A 25,296-nucleotide genomic window follows, 5' to 3' on the forward strand; every position below is an offset into this window, starting at 1 on the left:
CCTTCCCTCTCACCCTCCCTCCATCCCTCTCTCTCTCTCTCCATCTCTCCTTTCTTGCTCTCTCCTTCTCTCCTTTCTTGCTCTCTCTCTCCTTCTCCCTCCCTCCCTCTATCTCTCTACTTTCTCTCTTTCCCTCACTCCATCTCTCCCTACTTTCTCTCTCTCTCCCTTACTCCATCCCTCTCTTCCTTGTCTGTCTTCCTCTTTACATCTCTCTCTACTTTCCCTCACTCTCTGCATCTCTCTCTCTCCTTTCTTTCTCTCTCTCTCTCTCTCTCTCTCCCTCGCTCCACCTCTCTCTACTTTCTCTCTTTCCCTCCCTCCCCCCTCTCTCTTCCTCGCTCCACCTCTCTCTCCTTGTCTCCCTCCATCTCTCTCTCCTTGTCTCTCTCTCCCTCTCCTCCCCTCCTCTCCTTTTTCCAGACTTGTCAAATATCTGTCACTTGGGCTTCTTCTTAGCCCAGCGGCATTTCAGGATTTGAGTTTGGCCAGTCCAGAGAAAAGAAGGACTAGGAGGGATATGATAAGGCAGTAATCCAGTATTTGAGAGACTGCCACAAAGAGGAGGTGGTCAATTTATTTCTTTAAAGCACCAGAAGGCAAGTTAAGAAACAATGAATGGAAACTACTCAAGGAAGGAGAGAAGCAACCTGGAATTCAGGAGAAACTTCCTAACAGTGTGGACAGTAAACCAGTGGAACAGCTTGCCACCAGAAGTGGTGAATGCTCCAACACTGGAGGCTTTAAGAAGACACTGAATAACCATTTGTCTGAAGTGGGATAGGATCTTCTGCTTGAGCAAAGGGTTGGACTAGAAGACCTCCAAGGTCGCTCCCAACTCTGATATTCTGTTAATCGGTGGAACGGCTTGCCACCAGAAGTTGTAGGTGCTTCATTACTGGAGGTGTTTAAGAAGAGACTGGACAGTATCTATCTGAAATGGTATAAGGTCTCCTGCATGGACAGTGGGCTGGGGTTGAAGACCTCCAAGGTCTCTTCCAGCTTGATTCTGATTCTTCTGGCCTATTTTGACTTCCAATGCTGCTTCTTCGTACATGCAAAAAAAAGGATTCACACAAAGGAAAGCCATCTATTGAAATATTCTTAGGAAAATGAAGCGCTAATATAGGGGAGCCCCCCTTTCCCACCCCCTCTATTCTTTACCTGCCTTTAAATCCTTTCAGGGATACTTTGCCTCATTCTCTTAATGAGATTCATAGATTTCAAGGCTAATGGTTGGTCTGTCTGTCTTAACGCAACAGTCGAGTTAACGAAATCAGTTGGCTGCTCCAACTGGAGGTTTTCAAGAAGAGATTGGACAACCATTTGTCTGAAATGCTATAGGGTTTCCTGTTTGAGGAAGGGGTTGGACTAGAAGACCTCCAAGGTGCCTTCCAACTCTGTCATTCTGTTAAATCCCTTAAATCAGGGTCATGGACTGGGGACAAGAACATCTTTAAAGGATTTTTTTGTTTAAATCCAAAATGTTCTAACAAAGTCCAGTTGAGTTCAGTGAGGACTGTTTCTGCTGTTCAGTGTCGTCCTGTGAAACTTGCATTCCTCTGTATGGAGGCTTTGTCCATGTATCTATTTTAATTTATTTTACAGTGTGCTATTATCATGCACAGCGTGGCTCCTTCAGTTGAGCACATTAGGGGTCACAGCTAATGACTGCTAATGTGCTCAAATCCCAGCTAGTTTCTATTTAACCGAAATATCTTTAAGCCGCCTTTTGCTGTTCATAGGACACGTATAGCAACTTTGGAAAAACATACCAAATGAATGCAGGTGTTACCAGTAAAACCCCAAAAACAGAATCAAAATGTTGTGTTATATACACGGATATCAATATACATTGCTATGACTGTTTGTAAAATTCAGAATAATGGAACTTTTTCTTTCATTTCCACCTACAACTGAGAAAAGAAGCTAGCTGTCTCATTTTCTGAGATAATGAATCCCCCAGTTTAATTCAGTCTGCAAAGAAAATCCTTGGAGGACGCATTAGTTGTACTGCATCTCACACAAAGCCGGGATTCTTAAGAAATTAAGACTTAGAATGAATAAGTAAATTTGAATCCTCTCTTCTGCTTTTCCCCTTGATCAAGTCTATCTACGGTTGATTGATAAACAAATAAGATTTTTTGTAATATTTCCCTTTTAAAGCCCCCAAAATATACACGTTAGTCAAGAACAATCCAAAATAACTAGTTCGCACGTAACACTAACATGCTCGTTGATAATCATTTGGGTTATTTTAACAGTTTTTATTGATAAGGAAGAAACTAGTGTAAATAATGAAGCAATGTACGCTAATCTAATCACAATAACCCCTGTTACCATACAAGTAGTGGCCAAAATTGTGGAGACCTTTTGGGAAAAGTATTTCCCAAAAGTATTTTGGGGTTTTGATGGCTAATAATACCACTTTTTTGGCGGGGTAGTTCCATAAAATTATCTATCAATGGAAAGATAATTTAATCAAGAATGTAATGCAATACCTTTTATGTAGGATTATTACAATAGCAGTTATAAAGAAGAAAAGTGAAACACATAAAAAAAATGAGATATGCAAAAATTATTACCATGTGAGTTAATACTTAGTTGAGTAACCTTTAGCTTTAGCATGAATTACGGCCCTACAAAGTCTTCCCATCAAGTGAACAAGTTTTTTAGTTCAGCAGCTGTTATAATGTGAAACCAAGATTGAATGATTGCTTCTATTAACTGGGTTTGATTGCTGGCTCTATTTGGCTATAACTTTTCATAGAATACAGATAAATGAACAAACTCTGTGGCATTACATTCTTGATTAAATTATCTTTCCATGGATATATGATTTTATGGTACTACTGCAGAAAAAGTGATGTTGTTAGCCATCAAACCTCAAAAATATTCTACACTTTTCCCAAAAGGTTTCCACAATTTTGGCCATTACTGTACAGTTGTAGGGTAATGTTAATGGTCAATTTCCAGATGGAAAGACATATTAGATAATATTAGGATGCCAAATCATGGTGTAACAATGTTGTTGCTTTAAAAAATATGGACTGGTCACCGACTTGCCACTTGGCTGTATTTCTGAACCCTCCGAATTTACAATTTGCATCTGATTTTTTGTGACAAGATTTAGACCAGAAAATGCAGCCGTGGAAACTGTTTTAATAGGCACATATTTCTGCAGGAGAACATTGCTAAATAGGGTTAATCTGGATAAGAAGCATTGACTTGTTTATGTAACTTATCTGTGCACAAACACAACGGTTGGTATTTCCCTAGTGCCCCTTATTGTCAACTCTCCGGTGTGCTCTATTATTTGTCCTCTTAACTTCTGTTGCCAATTTAAGACCCAGCTCGCTTTAAAACATGGATCTGAACACCTTCATTTGCGGGAAAGGATATTGTGACCGATAACGGAAGTTAAGGCGCAGAGCGTTAGCATCAGGATTCAATGTAGCTAAGGCAGATTAATGCTGGAAATGGGCATTTTAAACCAACGGACGAGTAGAATTCCAATAAGGGACAAGCTGCAATTATTTACAATCCCCGTGTAGAGGAATTAGTAGAGAGGTTTCAAAATGTTCTCGGTTCGCGCCACCCTGGGATTCTTCGTGGTGTGATACCGTTTTTCCGAGACGTAACAGCGCAACTCGGAAACTCCGAAATGTAACAGAACCATGAATTAACCAGGGCACCAATGAAATATTTTAATATTTTTGAGGGAAGCATAGTGATATTAGGCTAGTAATTTGTGCACTATGCGACAGGTGTTTAGTATTGAGGCCCTTCCCTTGAAAATTCAAAATAACCTGCGGAAATTCAGAGCGACAGTTCGGGAAACATGGCATTAGTCGTTCAACGTTCGCTAAGAACTGGGAGTTTTCTTCATCTAAAGTCCAGTAATTAAAATGAGCCATACAATTTTAGGCCTGATTAGGTTATCTGACGTCTCCTCATTTCGAATTAAGAAAAGGCTTTAACAGAGTTTCCCAAATATATTCATTTTTTTTAAAAAAAACTGCCTTCTCTTTATCATAACCAGACTAGGGATGGCAAATCTATACTCCTTTTCACATGGTTATTACCGTAGAGATTTTTCAAGTATTTAGTGAAGAATCGCTCCAGTGTTTTTTTTAGATATAGGCCTTAATTCTGATATTATAAGTAGGTCCTTCTTAGATGAAACTTACATTCCAAGTGTATAATCTTCAAAGAGAACAGAGAGCAAAATTAAACCCATTCCATCATGAGTAAGGTATTAGGTTCCTAAAAGATTTGACACTAATTAAAGAAGTCATATAGTGTACATAACCTCCACCTTACAGAGTGGTAATCTCAAGGGCATATATTACACCAATATTATTATTATTTTATATCCTCTAATCCCCCGTTTTTCAAACTTGGCAACTTTTAAAAGATGTGTGGTTTTCAGCTCCCAAAAGTTGAGGAATTACAGGTTGAGGAATTCTGGGCGTTGAAATCCATACATTTAAAAGTTGCCAACTTTGAAAAATGCTGAATTAGTTTGTATCGTGTTTAATACAAGAAATCATCTACTGCTTTTCTGGATCTTTTTTTTTTTCCCAATCTTCTCACAAGCCCAACAGAGTTCACCAGTTGCCAAGGCAGTTTTGAAATGAAGACATATGTACTTCCTTCTGGTGCTTGCAAATTTCAGCTAACATGGAGGGAAGGGAAGACAGTAGTGAAGAACTAGTGGATGGAAGTTGGGAAATTGAAATGGAAGACATAACATTGATAAACACGAAGGGTCCAGTCAGTTGAAAATCCCAGATCCTACAGTCCCACAATGTGAATTAACGGCCAAGAGGAATGCAAAATTGTGATCTCTTTTGTTCACTTCAATTTTGATGGTCAACAATCCCTTGAGTGACCGTTCAAAGATAAGATGTGACTTGAGTCTGTTTTCACACTTAAGACCGTTGCAGCAGCCCCATAGTCATCTGATCAAAATTCAGATGCTTGGCAACTGGTTCATACTTACGACGGTTGCAGTGTCCTGGTGTAAATCCCCTTTTGCGACCCAAGCAAAGTTCAAGGAGATTCCAGATCCATTTAACAGCAGTGCTGTTAATCTAAAACTGCAGTAATTCACTTAATAACTGGTGAGAAAGTTGGTAGATAAGATAGATGAGATAACTTTTATTGCCACTTTATTCTGGGACTACCTTGGCACACATTAAAAATGTAATTCTGATACCTGCGGTCAAAATTTTTTTTTGTGTGTGTGTATTTATTTATACACACATATTTATAAATATGTGTGTGTGTATATGTGTATATATGTGTGTGTGTGTGTAAATATAAATAAATATAAATAAATATATAGGGCAAAACTCAACTTTCACTTAACATCAGAAATGTTGGGCTCGGTTGTAAACTGAGGACTACTGTAATCAGTGGCCTTTTGTTTTCAGTCATTGTATTCATCTGGTAGAAATTAGGGACAGATCTTTGTTGTTTGCATCACATTAACAATAGAAAAACTTCAAAGCAACTTTGGTCAATCACCACTTGTGTATGGAATGTTTCAAACTCCCTCTTTTTTTTCACCCATCCTCTTTGCTAACTGATTTGTCAATTAATAGAACAGCTGTTTGCCTGGCTTAGCTGACAGCTGTGACTATTGCTATAAGTAGTGACAGCCTGTGATTAATAGCAATTCCTCCATAATTTTACATGACAGTCAATTTCAGTATTTTTCTTTCGTACTTATTACAGCAAAAAATGCAGACAAATGTTGATTTTATTTTAGTTTATAGGAAAGAATGTCAAAAGAACCTTTTCTGTTAGTGCTTGGCTTACAAATTCCTGCTTAAGGACAAATTCACTTTGTGTAAAACTTAAAAACAGAGTGAGTTTGTCTTTAAGCAATAATATGCTTAGACGCTATTAGTAGATTCTTAGAATCTCTGAGAAACTGCCTGAAATTCAAAATTTAGAAAAGAATCCACGGTCCTTCACAATTAGAGCTTTGACTGTGTAGTGAAGTGTTAATTTCTGAATATCAGATTGGATTTAAGAGCTCAAATTTTGGATGCACTACTTTAAAGAAACAAAATTCAGCTTTCAAAGCGTCAACAACATAGATGTTCCATTTGAATAAAAGGCTTTTAAAAGTATGTCTAATGTCTAATATGAAAATGTAATTTAAAATGTCATTAAAGCTTAAATCCAAAATTTAGTAATTCTCCCAATGTTTAGGTTTTTATAGCATTCTGTAATTAGGAGAGTTTTCTTGCTGGCAAAGTTGTAATTAAAAAAAAAAACTCCACAAAACTTTTATTCACTAAAAAAAAAGAAATAAGGTTTTGATAACATCTAAAAAAGGATCTCCAGTACATATCCAGAGTTCCTCATTCTGCTAACAGTACTTAAAATTAACCTAAATTGTTGATGATCATTTAAAGCTTCATAATCATCTTTTCAAATCTACGTTCAAAATATTATTCCAGTTGCATGTAGCAATCAAAGGGCATAGTTCTTATTTTCTTTTAAACATTTCCTAGGTCTGAGTGTATTTCTTACAAAGGAAGGGGTTTTCATGAATTACAGACCATAATAATGCAATGGCCCAGCATAGCGTGACCTTTAATCAGCCACAATATAGGTAGCTGTTGAATGGCATCCTTTCTCAGGAAATTGACCTAAGTGTTTTCCTTTTGATTTGTCCCCAGCGTTTGATTGAACATTAAAATATTATGAATAGCCGCAAGAATAGATTTCGCTAGGCCAGGGGTCAGCAACCTGCGGCTCTGGAGCCACATGTGGCTCGTTAATCCCTCTGCTGCGGCTTCCTGTCGCCGGTCGGCTCCACAATTGATAGGGCTTTCGGTTAGGACAGGTAGAGGAAAAAGGATGCCGTGCTAGGAGGAGACTCTATGGTGGGGAAATCGGCTTCAGAATTGAATGGGGGCTTCCGGTTAGGACCTTTGTGGCTCTTTTGAGTGTTTAAGGTTGCCGACCCCTGCGCCAGGCAAAGCCTTCATCGATTCTGGATACTAAACAATGTTCGTTTCCTTTCAGCTTGCAGCTGTGTCGCGTTCTTTCTGAAAATGCAACTTTTAGAGGTGAGTAAAAAGCCTGGAGGTTTCCGTAACTGAGGTCAAACTGTAAAGAAAAATCAAAATCTGTCATGTCCTTTTCCATAACCGACAACTGCAACTTACAAAGAATTTAGAAATAACTTAACATTGAGGAAATACGATGCGGTTTTAAAATATGTATCAGTAATATTCCTTGGAATATATTATTCAGTCCCCCTTTTGTCTTGTCTTCCAGGTGTCCAGCAGGCGCTCTATGAGCTTGCGTACCACGTTGTCAAGGGAAATCTAAAGCATGACCAAGCATCAAATGTTCTTACTGATATCATAGTAAGTGTTTATTTCTACTACGGTAGTTTCTAACGCAACTGCCTTTGGCCTCACACGCTCCAGTTTAGTGGGAATTGTAAGTGTGATGGAGCCCTGGGGGCACAGTAGCAGAGTGCGGTACTGCAGGCTGCTTCTGCTGTCTGCCGGCTGCCTGCAATTTGGCAGTTCGATTCTAACCAGGCTCAAGGTTGACTCAGCCTTCCATCCTTCCGAGGTGGATAAAATGAGGACCCCAGATTGTTAAGCACCTGCATGGGAGTGGTTGAAGATTGTCTTTGGTTACGTTGAACTAGTGGATTGGACCACGTGATGGAGTTGGGCCTGTGGGGCAAGAGTTGTAAACTTTCAACTGGGTGGGGAAAACCTGGAAACTTTCAGATTCGGCTTTTCCCAGATGTGGCAGCATGACAATATCTAATAAATGGGAAGTTTGAGGAACTTCAGGCTTCGGAGTTTCATTTCGTTGGGGGTGTTTCTTGGAACCCTTGACAAGGGGTTCACACGATCCCAGAACACTACGATCATCATAACTGAGTCAGTCATCTGAATTTCGATTACGTGACTATAGGGAATGCCGCAATGGTTGCGTGGAAAACAGTCATAAGTCCCTCTTTTCAGCAGCGTTGTAACTTTGGTCACTAAATGTAAATCGAGGACTACCTGTAGAAATTGGACAACCATTTGACCGGGATGGTATAAGGTCTCCTGCCTTGAGCAGTATAGTATAAATCTTTTATTACGGCCAGCAGGGGTTGGACTAGAAGACCTCCAAGGTCCCTTGCAGCCCTAGGATTATATGTCGACCTTAACTGCAGGCCCAGATCGATGTATTTTTTTAAAAAATGTTTCTCACCTAATAATCTCCTTTAACAGGAATTTCGGGATGATATGCCTTCCATTCTGGCTGATGTATTCTGCATATTAGGTAGGTCTCCTTCCTTTAATTTTCTCAGTGTGGCTGCTTTTAACAGTTTCAAGGAAGAATCGATAGGAAAGACTTGAGTGATTTGTTTTGAAAGGTATATATTGAAGGGTTTGCACAAAAGTATAGCCATCATAAAGGCTGAGGATTGCAAAAAAGAAATTTTAGCCCTTGACAGAGGAATAATGAAAGTCTGAAGAAGCATCCACATAGTTAGGAAGATATAGATATATGGATAGATAAATATAAAAATATACAGTTTGTAGAGGGAGTAGTGACCTTCTTCCCATATTTAGGCATACCAGGGGTTGTAACACAAATACATACCTATTTCCCTGGCTCAACTGATAAGGAGGCGAGCCTGTAGCTTAGTGGCTAAGACTCCTGCCTAAGATATAATACAGCCCAGGTTCAAATCCCAGTAAGGGTATGGCTAGCTGATGAGAGCTAATTAGCTCGAAATAGATCTATACTAGTCTCCCTTTATTTATTTATCAGTACAAATACAACACAAATATACAGTTATGTAGATATATAGGATCCCTGTGACGTCAAGAGCATGCTCAATAGCCAATGAATTATTTTCCATGTTCAGCATGGTAGCTAGTTTTTATGTATGCACGTATTATGTATAATTTTTAATCACTGAAATTGCCAGACCAATAGTAACTTCCACAGCGCAGTCTTGTAAGGTAGCCCCAGGCACTGACACCTGGCTGGGGAATTCTGGGAGCTGGAAGTCCACAAGTCTTAAAAGCTGCCAAGGTTGGATACCGCTGAATTGGACAGCGACTTTCGTGATAAATATGAGCCCTTCGTAATTGGATGCTGTTTGTTGGTTTTGTAGACATCGAAACCAGTTGCTTAGAAGAAAAAAGCAAAAGAGACCAGTTCATGCAGTTGGTGTTAGCTTGCTTGGTGAGTTATTTTTTTTATTTGCTGTTCAAAGCTTAATTGAAGAAGAAGAGAAGTTATCAAAATGTGCATGTTGGAAATGTTTAGGACTTACGTCCCACACTTTTTATTGTTGCCCAATTTATAACGGAAACGCCTCTGCTGAACATTGGGATTAGATCCGGATTTCCACCAAAATCCTGACTGTAATTCTGAATCTTAATTCAGGATAAATGACACCGGATCAAATTGAGTTATTTTCCTGACCTTTCCCCATTTAATTGCCCTTATTCTGCTTGTCTTGGAAGAGTTGCAACTTACAATCGTTTGTTTAGGGACTTGTGGCTGGTTATTGCAGCGTTCCCCATGGTCACATGATCAAAATTCACGCAGTCATGTGATCACCATTAGTAAGCTTCCCAGCCAGCTTCCGTCAAGCAAAGTCCCAGATTAACCACCACATAATTCACTTAGTAACTGCAACCGCTCGCTTAACAGCTATGCCAGAGGTCAGAAGCAAGGCTAGCTAGAATCACTCAACCAACTGCAAGGATTTGCTCAACAACTCTGGCCAAATAAAGTTTCAATCCAGTTGTAAATAAAACGCGCGTCCCCTTTCTTTACAGAACCTGGTTTCCGATACTATATTGAAAGAGCGTCTGGACCCAGAAACTCTGGAATCATTAGGGCTTATCAAGCAGTCCCAGCAGTTTAATCAGAAATCCGTGAAAATAAAGACAAAACTTTTGTAAGTATGTCGTTAACATTCCGCAAAGCTCCATCCCTTTTAATGTTCCTGAAATCCCTCAACACCTACCTGTGTCATTGGTCTTGGGGTTTTGAGACAGCCCCCTTATTTCAATTAACGCAGGGGTGTCCAAACTTGGGAACTTTAAGACTTGTGGACTTCATGGCTGGGAAATTCTGGGAGTTGAAGTCCACAAGTCTTAAAGTTCCCAAGTTTGGACACCCCTGAATTAACGTTTATCCTCTCTTATACGACTTGCCCAGAGTGATGTATTATTATTATTTTTTGAGATGGGCACCCATATAAATTTATTAAACAAATAAGGCAGACAAATGACCAGTTTATTCCAACTTCTGATTTTCTAACTTTCATGCTTCCTTTGTTATTCATTTGTTGAACTGTAGTTATAAGCAGCAGAAATTTAATTTATTAAGAGAAGAGAACGAAGGCTATGCAAAACTGATTGCTGAACTGGGACAAGATTTATCTGGAAATATCACTAGTGAATTGATCCTAGAGAACATTAAATCTTTAATAGGTAAGTCATGTTTTCTGAGACAAATTCTCTAATTGTAGTTTTCCCTATATTACTGTATGTCCTAGATTTACTACATTTTGAGTTTTCATTCTATTCTATTTCATCCTATCCCAATCCATTCCCTGTTTTCTATTCCGTTCTGTTCTACTCTATATTCTGTTCTGTTAGGTTCTATCCCGCCATATCCCATCCCATCCCAATCCATTCCCTGTTTTCTACTCTACTCTATTCCCTCCTATATCTATTGTGTTCTGTTCAATTTTGTTCTATTCTATTCGTGTCTCCCAATTCTTGCACTTTCCTCTATAATTTAGTTTCCCAGCTTAAAAAAAATATTCCTGATATTAATCACCGTTGAGGATATTTGGTAAACTAATATTCGATAGAGGACCATACTTTCTTAATTTCGTTTGCTTAGTTGTCTTGAATAAACGTAATATTTTTATAACTCCCATCTGTTTAATAGGATGTTTTAACCTGGATCCTAATCGAGTGTTGGATATTATCTTGGAAGTCTATGAATGTCGACCAGAATATGATGAATTTTTTGTACCTTTGATAGAGTCGTATATGTATATGTGTGAACCTCAAACACTCTGCCATATACTTGGATTCAAATTCAAGTTTTATCAGGTACCGCAGAAGTTCACGCCTTAAAATCCTTCCATTATCTCAGTGATTTTTTGTTCACTATGAAATGCAGGTAGTCCTTGGCTTACGAGGAACCCAACATTTCTGTTGCTAAGTGAAACATTTGTTGAGTTTTGCCCCATTTTACGACTTGCCTTGCCACGGTTGTTGAGGGAAGCAATGTCGTCGTTAAATTAGTCAAATGGTTGTTAAACGAATCTGGCCTCCCCCTTTCCCCCCCCTTCCCCCTTAACAATTCCGGATAGGCCACGCCTCGGTCATGGGCCATGGGTTCGGGAATCCCTGACTTAACCTTTAAAAAACCTACTAATGAAAGATGACACTCTTGATCTTAACAATATAACTACTTATCCTAAAAGTGTATATATATATATATTTTTCTCTCCAGGAACCAAATGGAGAGACTCCGGTCTCTTTGTACAGAGTTGCTGCCATCCTTTTGCAACATAACTTAATAGATCTGGAAGATCTTTACGTGCACGTAAGTTATTTATTTTGCACTTAGCAACAAAATGTACGTTCCGTTAAGTGCAGAAGATAATCCCTCCCAAATGCGGGGCTTTTCTCTCATAATCCATGATTTAGGAGCATATTTACAGTCCCCATAAAAGAATGAGCCATCCTCTCATACTTAGGAAAGAAATCTGAAAAACATAACACTGGCACAGTGGCTAGAGTGCAGTACTGCAGGCTACTTCCGCTGACTGCCAGCTGCCTGCAATTTGGCAGTTCTAATCTCAGTTTCCTTCCTTCCTTCCTTCCTTCTTCTCTTCCCTATCCATCCATCCAAATCAGCTTAAGATTGACCCACCTTTCCGAGGTTGCTAAAATGAGAACCCAGATTGTTGGGGGCAATAGGCTGATTCTGTAAACTACTTAGAGAGGGCCGTAAAGCACTGTGAAGCGCTATATAAGTCTAAATGCTATAGTTACTTTCCTTCCTCCCTTCCTTCCTTCCTTCCTTCCTTCCTTCCTTCCTTCCTTCTTCTCTTCCCTATCCATCCATCCAAATCAGCTTAAGATTGACCCACCTTTCCGAGGTTGCTAAAATGAGAACCCAGATTGTTGGGGGCAATAGGCTGATTCTGTAAACTACTTAGAGAGGGCCGTAAAGCACTGTGAAGCGCTATATAAGTCTAAATGCTATAGTTACTTTCCTTCCTTCATTCCTTCCTTCCTCCCTTCCCCATCCATCCAAATCAGCTGAAGGTTGACTCAGCCTTCCGTCCTTCTGAGGTGGGTCAAATGAGGACCCAGATTGTTGGGGGCAAGAGGCTGACTCTATAAACCGCTTAGAGAGGGCTGTGAAGCACTGTAAAGTGGTATATAAGTCTTAAGTGCTATTGCTAAGTGCTATTTCTTTTACTGCATAATATCTCCTTTGATATGCATATAATGAATTTATATTGATTAGGGTTGACAGTGGTACTGTATCGGATTTGGACCGTTATTTGGGTTCTACCCTGACCCTCCCAGTGTCGTTTGCTGAGATGAGCAGCTATAGAGATCAAATAAATAAAAATAAATACTTACTGGGAGAGGTCTTCTCCATTGCATTTGCCACTTTAAGGTTGGAGAAGGTTGGATCTAAATCTTTGTTATTCCAGATACAGTGATAACTCGGTACTCATTCTTAATTGGTTCTAGGAGGCATGATGGTACCAAATATGATAGCAATAGCATTTAGATTTATATACCGCTTTACAGTACTTTACAGCCTTCTCTAAACGGTTTGCAAAGTCAGCATATTGCTCCCAATAATCTGGGTCCTCATTTTACCCACCTCAGAAGGATGGAAGGCTGAGTCAACCTTGAGCCGGTCAGGATCAAACTGCTGGCAGTGGGCAGAATTGTCCTGCAGTACTGCATTTTAACCACAGGGAGGGAAGGAAAGGAAAGGAAGGAAGGAAGGAAAATAGCAATAGCACTTAGATTTATATACCCCTTCATAATGTTTTACAGCCTTCTCTACGCGGTTTAGAGTCAGCATTTTGCCCCCCCCCCCCTAGCAATCTGGGTCTTCATTTTATCTACCTCAGAAGGATGGAAGGCTGAGTCAACCTTGAGCCTGGTGAGATTCGAACTGCCAAATTGCAGGCAGTTAGCAGAAGTAGCCTGCAGTACTGTATTCTAACCACTGCACCACCACAGCTCTTCCTAATAAATTTACTTTCCTGATGAGTGGCAAACAATTTCCCCCCCGTAAGGAATAATGTAGTGAGCCATAAGGCAGCTGGCACAGGTTCTAGCTTGTGCGTTAAGTAGCAAACAATGAGTACAAGGACCAAATGTTCGCATCAAAAGGCGTTTGAGTTCTAGATTGGTCGAGGTTCAAAATCTTGTACAAGTTCCCCGTTATATTTATCAATGAGAGAGCCGGGATGCGAAAGCTAATATTCAAATTTGCCTCTCCAGCTCCTGCCATCCGACCACGCTATCCTCGAAGAACACAGACGGGAAATCGGGGAGGCGAAACTAATTGTAAGGAAACTTACCATGGTTGTGCTCTCTTCCGAAAAGACGGAAGAGAAAGAGAAAGAAAAGGAGAAGGAAGAGGAGAAAATGGAAAAGGTGAGTTCCAGCCGCACAGGCTTCCTGCCGTGAGATCCGATTGGAGGCGCTAATCATCGGCAAATACAGCTAGATGGAATTTTCCTAGTGCGCAATCCGGCAACCGTTTTTAACAAGCTGTGATTGTGGGAATCGGTTTTGCTTTGACTTGCATTGAAGATGTGGATGATGGGAAAGGAGTCTTCTCTATTTTAGCCCCAGACAGAAAGACACGTGAACTGAATATATATATTTTTTTTCTGCTCCTGATAGAGTGGGGCTCTCATACGCAATATCTTAGATTAGACTGCCAAAGTCTATACAGCTAGTTTTTGATTTACAGCAATTCATTTATCAAACATTCAAAGTTACAACTGCCCTGAAAAAATGACTTGTGACCGTTTTCCACACTTATGACCATTGCAGCCAACGACCGTGTTCCTGACTAAACAACTGCAATGATTCACAGTGGCAAGAAAGCTCATAAAATGGGGCAAAGTGTCTCGCTTACCAACAGAAATTTTGGGATCAATTGTGGCTGTAAGTCGAGGACTACCTGTGTTGATATGGTTTAATCTGGCATCTGGATTTTTTTTTTTTATAACCAGGCTAGCCGATAACCCGGCATTGTCTGGGTATTTATTTATAGGGGGAAAATGTCTGGACCAAACGTAATTTCTAATGATGGATTTTCCCCCTTACCAGGGGGAGCCCCCTTGTGGAGTACTGTGAAGCCGTTACTATGGCAACTCCACTGCGCTGGAGAAGCCATTTTACAGCAGTACAGTAGAAGCCATTTTAAGGCACAACAGGCTGCATCGTAACAGAACACACACCCCAACGGATCTTAAGGGTGTCTTACCCCCCACAGTATTTGTTTCCACAGAGCCCTCTGTGTACCAGGTTTGGTTGAAATTGCTCGAGGTGTTCCAGAATTATGCTGGAACATACACACACACACCGCCTTTATAAATATATAAAAATAAATTTAAAAAACAAAAGTTACTTTCCTCTGCTTGGTTATTTTTTTCAGCCACCAGATAACCAGAAACTGGGTTTATTAGAAGCCATGTTAAAAATCGGTGATTGGCAGCACGCGCAAAGCATTATGGACCAGATGCCTCCGTTTTACGCAACTTCACACAAACCCATCGCTCTCGCTCTTTGCCAGCTTCTCCACGTGATGATTGAGCCTCTCTATCGAAGGTGAATGGGGTCTGCATGCTGAATAAATTGATTAAACCGCATAATTTTAGGCTTCCGTAATTGAAACTTCCTTCATTTTAGAATTCGTAGCTGATAGGGTGGTTGTTGTGACCCGACAGTGGCCAGCAGAGCTGGCAGTAGATTCGGACACTGAGGAGGTTGGGGAGGAACCTGGGCCAGTCCTGGAATCTGGGGAAGGCTGTGATGAGGGCAGTCCTCCCGAGCTCCATTTTCGCTGGCAGAGGTATCCCGAGCCAATCCTTCGCTGTTTCCAGGGCGGCCTTGCAAGCCAGATCTAAGCAGCCCGCGGGCCTTGAGTTTGACACCCCTGCCTCAAGCCTTTGGCTTGGGAAAGGGTTACCTCTTGCCCTGCCCGGCGTTTTTGAGAAGCCCTCCCCAAAACCTGACATTTCAAGAACCGTCTGAAGAACCTGCCTTTCTCGTTTCAGAGTCGGAGTCCTCAAAGGTGCCAAAGGAACCCCGGTCCCCCCTCTGCAAAACAAGAGAGCGCCAAAGCCGGTCGAACATTTTGAAGACTTGAGGAAAGAAGTGTTCAACATGCTTTGCTGTCTCGGCCCGCATCTCTCCCACGATCCCATTCTCTTCGCAAAAGTGTTGCGTCTTGGGAAAGCCTTTATGAAGGAGGTAGGTTTCAAGGTGCCGATGGACGAACCCGACTGAACAAGCGCAGTACCGGGACTTGCAAATTGAAGTTGAGCGACGGTGGAAAAAGAAATCATGTGTTGTCCCGATTGTAACTGGAGCCCTTGGAGCAATGCCTAAAAGGCTACCTCGCTATTTGGAAATTCTAAATTTATCAGACTTGAACATTCTGACTCTACAAAAAACCACCCTACTTGGAAAAACTTATATCCGCCGATGTTACCTTAACAGTTCCTAGGTCCTGGGTTAGGACTCGAGCTGTTAGGCTACCACCCAGCCCCAAAGCCTGTGAATCTCACCAAAGATTAACCATATAATAATAATGATAATAATTTTAAGAAGGTACTTGGTTGATACCTAGGACGCTGGCAGCAACCCGTACCAACCATTAGCACCAGTCAGTGGTATTTGTGATGCATTTTGAATGTTCAGTTGACTGAGTTTCATGTTTAATGAATGAAGTATATAATAATAATAATAATAATAATAACAATAATGATGATGATGATGAAGAAGAAGAAAAGAAGAAGAAGAAGAAGAAGAAGACTCGAGCTGCTTAGCTACCAACCAGTCCCAAAGGCTGTAAATCTTACCAAAGATTAACCAAATAATAATAATAATAATAATAATAATAATAATAATAATAATAATAATAATAATAATAATAATAATAATAATAATAGACATCGCAATACCAGGTGATAGCAGGGTCAAGGAGAAGGAACATGAAAAAATCGCGAAATACCAGGACTTAAAAATCGAAATTCAACGATTATGGCACAAACCAGCAGTGGTAATTCCAGTGGTAATCGGCACACTGGGTGCTATTCCAAAAGCACTGGAATTACATTTAAAACAGTTAAAACTTGACAAAATCACCATCAGTCAAATGCAAAAAGCTGCACTGCTTGGATCCGCACATATATTACGAAAATACGTTACGACGTCCTAGGCCCCTGGGTGGGGCCCGACTAGTAATCAAAACCAAATCCGGCGAAACAACTGGCCACTGTGATACAATCGTATAATTAATAATTAATAATAATAATAATAATATCGATAAGCTATTTCAAAAGCAAGAAGTTGAAGAGAAAACTGAGTTAACATCGACTTTGCTATCTTAAATGGCCAATTTAAACAGTGACTATTAAAACTGTATAAGTGAGTTGACGTTTTTCATGCCCGATTCGGTCACGTTTCTTTTGGGAATTCTCCTGCTACTAGTTAACCCATGCAAGTAATGCCTAAGAAATAAAGCCCTGCTGTTGTCAGTCTGGTGTGAGAGGAAAATTATAATCATCTTCATACAACAAAAGTGCTCGATATAATTTCACCGTTAAACAGCTGACAGGCGGTTAGAGTGCATCCTGTGCAAAGTGCAGTGAAATTTATCTTCTAAACATCTGTTAATTAGAGAAGCTCTTGTAAACCCAAGTCAGGATTTGGCAGGTTGCTGGGAGCTGATCTCCAGATGTCTTGCAAAATAAAAACACAGCGTAGGGTTGAGAGCTGACTTTGTTCTTTAGTTCGCTGGTACCAAATGTCTTCACTATCTGCTCGCTTCTTGCAAACGAGGGCCCTGTTGTCACATTTCCCTGATTTGCAGATATGCTCGACTCCTCTGTGGGATAATGTGAATAAGCAGCCTTGAAGTTTGCATTCTCTTTTTCCAGGACAGCTATGAGGAAGCAAAGAATTCATCATCTTCATTTAATGACCCTCATAATCCCTTACGGGGATGAAGTCTGGGCAACTGAATGGAGCCGTTGACTGGCCGGGTGCCCTTCCTGTCGCCAATGCGTAGTTTTATTCAGCAGATGTCATCTCTGCTGAATAAAACAGATGCTTTAACCAATGCTTGGTTCATCCCCCTTTGTGGGTTTAACCAAGGTGGGAAAGAGATGCCATACCAATGTCACCAAGCAGTGAAGGATTTAAAATGCGGGTCGGGGTGTTTCTAACGGTTGACATATAAGCAGAGTAATTTGAGAGCGTTATTGTAGCCAACTGAGGTTGGAGATCCATAGTTCAAGTTCTCCTTCTCCTGCATGCCACATTATGGAGGAGCTACTCCCATTCTTTCCCCATTCAGAGATTGAAAAAAATTAGTTCCACCATGATTGCTCTGACTCGGATGTTTCCCTCTGAAACTTGGAAAAGGTTTTCATTAACATGCTTGGAATAGTCTCTTTGGTCTGAAGCCATGACATCTTAGCAGTTAACCTGCCTTCTTTTTCCTGTAGTACCAGCTGGACGTAAACAAACAAGAGGACAGAGAGAAAATGGTAGGTTCTTTTTTTTAAAAAAAAACTTCCTTGAGAGGCCTTGTAATATTTGATGCAAGATAGAACTAACCATCAGCTTATCCAGGGACATTTGTTGTGGGCATTGTACAAGCAACACCCCATAGGGTTGTGTTGTGGCCCAGCAGGATCCGGTTGAGCTGCTGAGGGACTCGGATAGCGAAGAACCATAGTATGAGTCTGTCCTGGACGATGTGGAGGACCCTGTGCAGGGTTCAGACTCAGAACAGGGACCAGAGAGGCTGGTTGGCCACCAGGAGGCGCCTGAGGCATGGAGCAGTAGGGAGGATCAAAGGCAGTTTGTCCCTGATGCTAGATTGAGAAGGGCTGAGAAACGGAAGCAGCAACTCCGTAGGCAGACTCACAGAAGATATGATTAAGCACAGGTGGTTGTGGATTGGCCCCTCCCAAGAGAGATTATAGGTGAGGCGTTGGGAGGGGACATTTGCAGGAAACAACGGTTCGAATTAGTAGTTAAGAAAATCTGTCTGTGTATTCTAGCCGTATTTGCTCATTTGGACTATCTGCGTTGCTTCATTTGAATTATCTGGGTTGCTTTATTGAACATGAGTTGTCTGGGCCCTCAGCCCAAGGACTCGTTATCTCAGTAATTAAACAGTAGCAAACAGCCAAGCCTGTGTTCTGGTTTATTCACAGGCATGGAGAAGGGGGGTCAGAACAGGTTGACTCTTATCGCCTGCCATTCTAGTCATCTTCTGGGTGAAGATCTCTCTCTCTCTAGGGCAGGGGTAAAAGTCCAGTGCATTAATAAAGGATCAGTGTCCTTTGATGGAATTGAGAAAGCAATGCTCCCAACAAATCAGAGGTTGCATGGGTGTGGAATAAACCTGGTTTTAAGGAAAGGAAGAAGATGAAAAATGTTAAGGCCTTCAGTATAACAGGCATATATTCATGGCTTCCTGTGCCTCTTGAAAAAGCACCTTTGGGCCTGACGAAGTTGTAAAGAAAAATCAAGTTGAGCAAATTACAAAGAGGACCCCACTTTACTAAATTTTTGGTTTTCCCCTTCTCTTCCCGGTTCCCCAGGAGATACTATTCAGCTGCTTGCTAAGTATCACCGACCAGGTTCTGCTTCCTTCTCTTTCCCTGATGGACTGTAACGCATGCATGTCTGAGGAACTCTGGGGGATGTTTAAAACATTTCCATACCAGCACCGGTGAGTAATTACCTACCGCGTTTCCCCGAAAATAAGACCTACCCCGAAAGTAAGTCCTAGCTTGATTTTTAACATATATGCCCAATAATAAGCCCTGGTTAAGACCTCGCCCACTCCAGGGTGCAGGCTAGCTAAAACATATGAAGAACGGTTACAGGAACTGGGTATGTCTAGTTTTATGAAAAGAAGGACTAGGGGAGACATGATAGCAGTCTTCCAATATCTCAGGGGCTGCCACAAAGAAGAGGGAGTCAAACTATTTTCCAAGGCACCTGAGGGTAGAACAAGAAGCAATGGGTGGAAACTAATCAAGGAGAGAAGCAACTTAGAACTGAGGAGAAACTTCCTGACAGTTAGAACAATTAATCAGTGGAACAGAAGTTGCCTCCAGAAGTTGTGAATGCCCCAACACTGGAAGTCTTTAAGAAGATGTTGGAGAGCCATCTGTCTGAAACGTTATAGGGTTTCCTGCCTAGGCAGGGGGTTGGACTAGAAGACCTCCAAGGTCCCTTCCAACTCTGCTATTGTATTATTGTAAAAAGGAGGCCGTGGGATGGGGGCCGACGCATGCAAGTGAGGCGATTCAGTGGGCAACAACCCCCCCTCCCCAAAAAATCAGACCTTTTTGTCTTTTTGGGTGGCAAATAATATATAAGACAGGGTCTTATTTTTGGAAAAACTCATTTTAATGTTTTAAATACAACATTTTAATGCTTTTTAATACATGGGAAACACATAAATGGATTCCTTTTCTCCCTGCATCTTGTTCTAGGTATCGTCTCTACGGCCAATGGAAGAACGAAACATACAATAGCCATCCACTGCTAGTGAGAGTTAAAGCTCAGATAATTGACAGAGCCAAATACATAATGAAGTAAGTTAAGCCCTTGTTTGAATAAGCATTCCTATTAAGTGTATGCAAAACCAGACGCCTTGAAATGGAACGTTCTAGATAGGTCTAGCATGGAACGTTCTGGATACGTCTAGCATGGAACGTTCTGGAACGTTCTATTAGTCCTCTAAATCATGCTGGGTACAGTTGGTCATGAGTACAGTTGGTCACTCATTTTGCAAAAGTTAATTTCTTAATTTCTTCAAGGCAGTTGTTGGTATTCTAATAAAGTTAGTTTTGAGCATATATATTCTTTTGCATCCTGTTTTACTCAGAGGAGATTAAACGTAAGATGTATAGGGTTGCTGACTAAATTATTTGACTGGAGCACCAGGCTTCTATTTCCTGAGGTATAACATTGAGCAAAACCTCTTGTAGTCAGTGTGAAACTCAGGAATTGTTGTTTAAATAACGCCAGCTTGAATAATAAAATAAGGGATGAATTAAAATCTGGCTAATTTTTTCCTGCATTTGGAAAAAATCCATACTTGGCGTCACACAAGTACGATTTCTTATTTTGATTTACACCTTTTAAGTTCCAACATATGAAATGTGACCATATATGCAGTTTTCCCCAGAATTTGGAGAGGACAATCTTAAGACTTTATTCATAGGAGAGTAAATTAATTTTCTTTGTAATTAGCAAAGAAAGGAACTAAAGTACAGTATTTTCTTACAGGCGTTTAACGAAGGAGAACGTAAAGCCTTCTGGAAGACAAATTGGGAAACTGAGTCACAGCAACCCAACCATTTTATTTGACTATGTAGGTGGCAAGATAAGTTGCGATATGTATCTGTTGTCGCAGCAAATGTGCCGAAGCTGCGTAGTTTAAAACATACCGAGTGCAAAAACGGCACTTGTTTATCAAAATTTTACAATAAGTAGTCTTACTAATGCATTGTAACTTGATTGTAAATGTATAAATGAAAGGCAAGGATTGAGTGAGAAGAGATTGTGGTCCTCAGGTTACAATGGCAATTGGGCCTGGAATTTCTGTCACTAAGTGATTTAGTCATAAATAGTAGTAGCCCTTAGACTTATATGCCACTTCACAGCCCTCTCTAAGCGGTTTACAGAGTCAGCCTACTGCCCCCAACAATCTGGTCCTCAGCTTGACTTATATGCCACTTCACAGCCCTCTCTAAGCGGTTTACAGAGTCAGCCTATTGCCCCCAACAATCTGGTCCTCAGCTTGACATGATGTGACTGCCTTGCTTAGAAACAGCAAGACCAGCAATCCTGGTTGCCATTGTAACCCCAGGACTGTACCGGTCATTAAGCAGGAAAAGGCAGGGGTCCCAGGCGTGTAGGTCGGCAGGTGAGAACTATGAGGACTACAAGTGGCATATATATGTATGTCTGTATGTGTACGTGTGTGTTGTCTGTGTGCCACAGGGTGGTGCTACAGAGCGTAAATGAGCAAAAAAAGTGGCCAGAGCAACTTTCGCCTTCCCACTGGCTTCCCCATTGACTTTACGTATGGAAAGCCAGCAGGCATCCAGAAGTCATGATCATATGCCTGTGTCTCACCAAGTGCCTGCATCACAATTGTATGATCGCATGGACAGGGCAATGGCTGAAACTCTGATAACCAGCCCCAAATCTCCCTCGTTCAGTTCCTTCGTAACTTTGGTCGCTGAATGAGTGGTTATAACCCGAGGACCACCTGCAAATCACAGAAATAATTTCTCTGAGGCTGTGAAACACTCGCGAATGTGCAAATATATCTCTAAACGTTTCACTTTTACTTCTTCTTTTCAGATTTTGTCCCAGATCCAGAAATACGATAACTTAATAACTCCAGTGGTTGATTCTTTGAAATACCTCACTTCACTAAACTACGATGTTTTGGCTTGTATCCTTTGCCAGTTTCCAAGAACTGTGATCTGTCGTGTTTTCCATTTCTCTTGTTCCTCACTGAATAATTCCAGGGTGACTCATTGCTCACCATTTAGGGCTAAAAGTTCTTGCCGTATTGAATTCAGACTTTTTTTTCTTGCACCTTTTTGACGGCGGTAAGAATTCCTCTTCTTTTTGCCACACGGCACAAACATTAAATTTTAGCTACAGGGGATCAAAGGTGGCAGCCAGTATCATTGTTCAGTAGAATTAAGCCTTAATTTTGCGATCTAGTAATCCACCCCATCATATAACTGCAGTTTTCCCCAAAAACACTCCTTAAAGAGTGGGGTTTTTTTCTCCTACTTCGTTTTAAGAATTAGCAGTATTGGGTGGTGATGGCAGGGCTAGAAAAATATTTCCTTTTTTCAAAAAAAATATTTTTATTGTTTTATATCATACACTCCATTTCTGTGTTGAGCACTGTTCAAGGCGTTAACATACAAACATCGTCATATCGTTGTTATAATCATATATATACTGTATATACATACATACATACATACATGCATGCATACATGAACAAATAAGCGATAATATATAAGCAAATATGCACTATCATCAGTCATCTTTACAACATATACTTATCTTCCATTATAGTATTGATTATACAACATCACAATATTTACTCATCTGTTTTTCTTTCCATATTTCACCTAATTCCAATCCTCCAACCTCAGTATCTGTCCTTTAACCAATTGTAGAATACTTCCCATGTTGTAAAATAATCCAAATCTTTTCCTTTAATTTTTAGGGTTAACCTATCCATCTCTGTGATTATAGTATCATCTGCAGGATTTTCTGGGTTTTTCCAACATTGTGCATATACGATCCTAGTTGCCGTTAGGATGTGTAAAACCAAATATGTGTTACCCTTATTATAATATCCTGGATAAATATTTCCTTCCTTAGTGGTGTTTACTAAGAAATGTAACAGCCCAGAGGCAGGCCTTTTGATGCCTTCCCTTAAGAACTGAATTTAAGATCCTTGGTGCTCTCAGAGTTTTCTTGCAGATGTTTCATTACCCAACTACGTAATATCCGTGCCACGACTGTTGAGTAACTGTTCAAGTTACTTAGTTGGGTAATGAAACATCTGCTCTGAGAGCACCAAACACTCAAAGCTACAAATACTCTCTTCTGCCAGATTTGTCTCAGCTGATCCTCACCCTGTAATATCTTTTAATGCTAACATTAACAACTCAGGTGGAATTCTTGCTTAATGTCCTCTAAGATTGCATAATTGAAGCCTTGGCAAATCCTGAGAAAGAGAGGATGAAACACGACGACACTACTATCTCTAGTTGGCTTCAGAGTAAGTCTTTGTCTTTTGTATGTTTTACCCAGCTAAAATGACTGGAGGCAGCTGGTCTTCACTGGATTTACTTCTACAGCAGTCTTCAGGAAGAACACGGAGGGGTTTACAAAACAGTGAAAAATGCCACCTTAAATAAAAGTTACCATTAGATGCTTTCCACACACATCCAACATGGATGGACGGACGGACGGACAGACAGACAGACAGACAGACAGACAGACAGACAGACAGACAGACAGACATGGATGATAGATAGGATAGATAGATGGATGGATGGATGATTGGTAGATATGGATGATAGAGATATTAGAGCTATTAGATGGATGGATGGATGGATGGATGGATGGATGGATGGATGGATGGATGGATATGGATGATAGATAGATGATGATAGATAGATAGATAGATAGATAGATAGATAGATAGATAGATAGATAGATAGATAGATGATAGATAGTAGATAGATAGATAGATAGATGATAGATAGATAGATGATAGATGATAGATAGATAGATAGATAGATGATAGATAGATAGATAGATAGATAGATAGATAGATAGATAGATGATAGATAGATAGATAGATAGATAGATGATAGATAGATAGATGATAGATAGATAGATAGATAGATGATAGATAGATAGATAGATAGATGATAGATAGATAGATAGATAGATAGATAGATAGATAGATAGATAGATAGATAGATAGATAGATAGATGATAGATAGAATCAAGATGGAGAGAGAAATGATGGATGGATGGATGATAGATAATTCATCTGCTGGAATATTTGGGAACTACATAACACAGGTACCAAAAGTATTAATTTCTGGGTTGCTAAGCTCAGGACTATGTTGTTAGGTATTTACCCTGGTCTAAAATTTCTTTTCACTTCAGGCTTAGCGAGTTTCTGTGGTGCTGTTTTTCGAAAATACCCGATAGAACTTGCCGGACTCCTCCAGTATGTGGCAAATCAACTCAAGGCAGGAAAAAGGTGAGTGGAAAGGAGAATGACTTTATGGTCACTTTCAATGTACACGGATCGGCATACATGAAAATGAAATTTCGTTGCATAGAGCTCTCAAAAGGATCTCCACCTCCGTAGCTGTCTTTGTTTTTTTCACAGCCATCCTATGAAACATTACAGCACTACATATGCTTTAATATTTCAAAGCATGGATGGCTGGGTGAGCAGCTGGGGCTCTTTTGACTGCCTTCCGGCTCCTGGATTAGGAGATTGAAGGAGTGCAGGTCAAATTGCATTTTTAAAAAAAACAAACATATTGCAACATCTGTGGAATGCATGCAGTTCCTCCGGCTCTAAGGTGGTTTAGTTTGGGGCGTGTCTTTGCAGCAACTGTCCTCATTTTGTATCGAAGTGGAGACAAGCAGTTTGTGCTTTCGATATAAAGCATTATTATGTATTAAATTTGTTTGCCGCCCATCTCTGCAATTTCCATTTGTACATCGCCCAGAATCACCCTATGAGGGACATGGGCAATTTTTAGATAGATAGATGAGAAAGAAAGAAAAAGAAAGAAAGAAAGAAAGAAAGAAAGAAAGAAAGAAAGAAAGAAAGAAGAAAGAAAGAAAGAAAGAAAGAAAGAAAGAAAGAAAGAAAGAAAGAAAGAAGAAAGAAAGATGATAGATAGATAGATAGATAGATAGATAGATAGATGATAGATAGATAGATAGACAGACACAGACACCTCCTGCACCTCAAAAATAATAAGACCTCCCCAAAAATAAGGCCAAGCACTTATTTTGGGGGCCAAAAGAAAATAAGACCCTGTCTTATTTTCAGGGAAACATGATAAGTAGGTACATAGATACATAGATAGAGCGAGCACTTAGGCTTATGTATCGCTTCATGGTGCTTTTACAGCCCTCTAAGCGGTTTGCAGAGTCAGCCTGTTGCCCCCAACAATCTGGGTCCTCATTTTACTGACCTCAGAAGGATGGAAAGCTGAGTCAACCCTGTCAGGATCGAACTCCTGGCAGTGGGCAGAGTTACCCTGCAATGCTGCATTCTAATTACTTTGCCACTATGGCACTTATGGATGGATGGATGGAAGATAGACAGACAGACAGACAGACAGACACAGACACAAAAAAATTCAGAAAGTGTTATGGGAGG

General features: G+C 40.4%; 1 protein-coding gene across 1 annotated transcript in view; it reads left to right on the forward strand.

Moving 5' to 3' along the window:
* Positions 1-25,296, forward strand: part of THOC2 (THO complex subunit 2) — a gene marked incomplete at its 5' end in the record, with an annotated part of 49,920 nt that overhangs the window by 886 nt on the left and 23,738 nt on the right. The window contains 18 exons of the mRNA XM_081964193.1: positions 7,048-7,091; positions 7,303-7,394; positions 8,268-8,319; positions 9,164-9,234; positions 9,837-9,958; positions 10,363-10,496; positions 10,963-11,129; positions 11,536-11,628; positions 13,563-13,718; positions 14,731-14,903; positions 15,353-15,548; positions 17,810-17,851; positions 18,917-19,047; positions 19,820-19,921; positions 20,619-20,703; positions 21,702-21,795; positions 23,074-23,154; positions 24,057-24,153. Of these exons, the coding sequence (XP_081820319.1) occupies positions 7,048-7,091; positions 7,303-7,394; positions 8,268-8,319; positions 9,164-9,234; positions 9,837-9,958; positions 10,363-10,496; positions 10,963-11,129; positions 11,536-11,628; positions 13,563-13,718; positions 14,731-14,903; positions 15,353-15,548; positions 17,810-17,851; positions 18,917-19,047; positions 19,820-19,921; positions 20,619-20,703; positions 21,702-21,795; positions 23,074-23,154; positions 24,057-24,153 (1,932 nt within the window). The remainder of the gene's footprint in view (positions 1-7,047; positions 7,092-7,302; positions 7,395-8,267; positions 8,320-9,163; positions 9,235-9,836; positions 9,959-10,362; positions 10,497-10,962; positions 11,130-11,535; positions 11,629-13,562; positions 13,719-14,730; positions 14,904-15,352; positions 15,549-17,809; positions 17,852-18,916; positions 19,048-19,819; positions 19,922-20,618; positions 20,704-21,701; positions 21,796-23,073; positions 23,155-24,056; positions 24,154-25,296) is intronic.

Source organism: Natrix helvetica (assembly GCF_964273705.1).
Source record: "Natrix helvetica genome assembly, chromosome: 11".
NCBI classification, from domain to species: Eukaryota; Metazoa; Chordata; class Lepidosauria; order Squamata; family Natricidae; genus Natrix; species Natrix helvetica.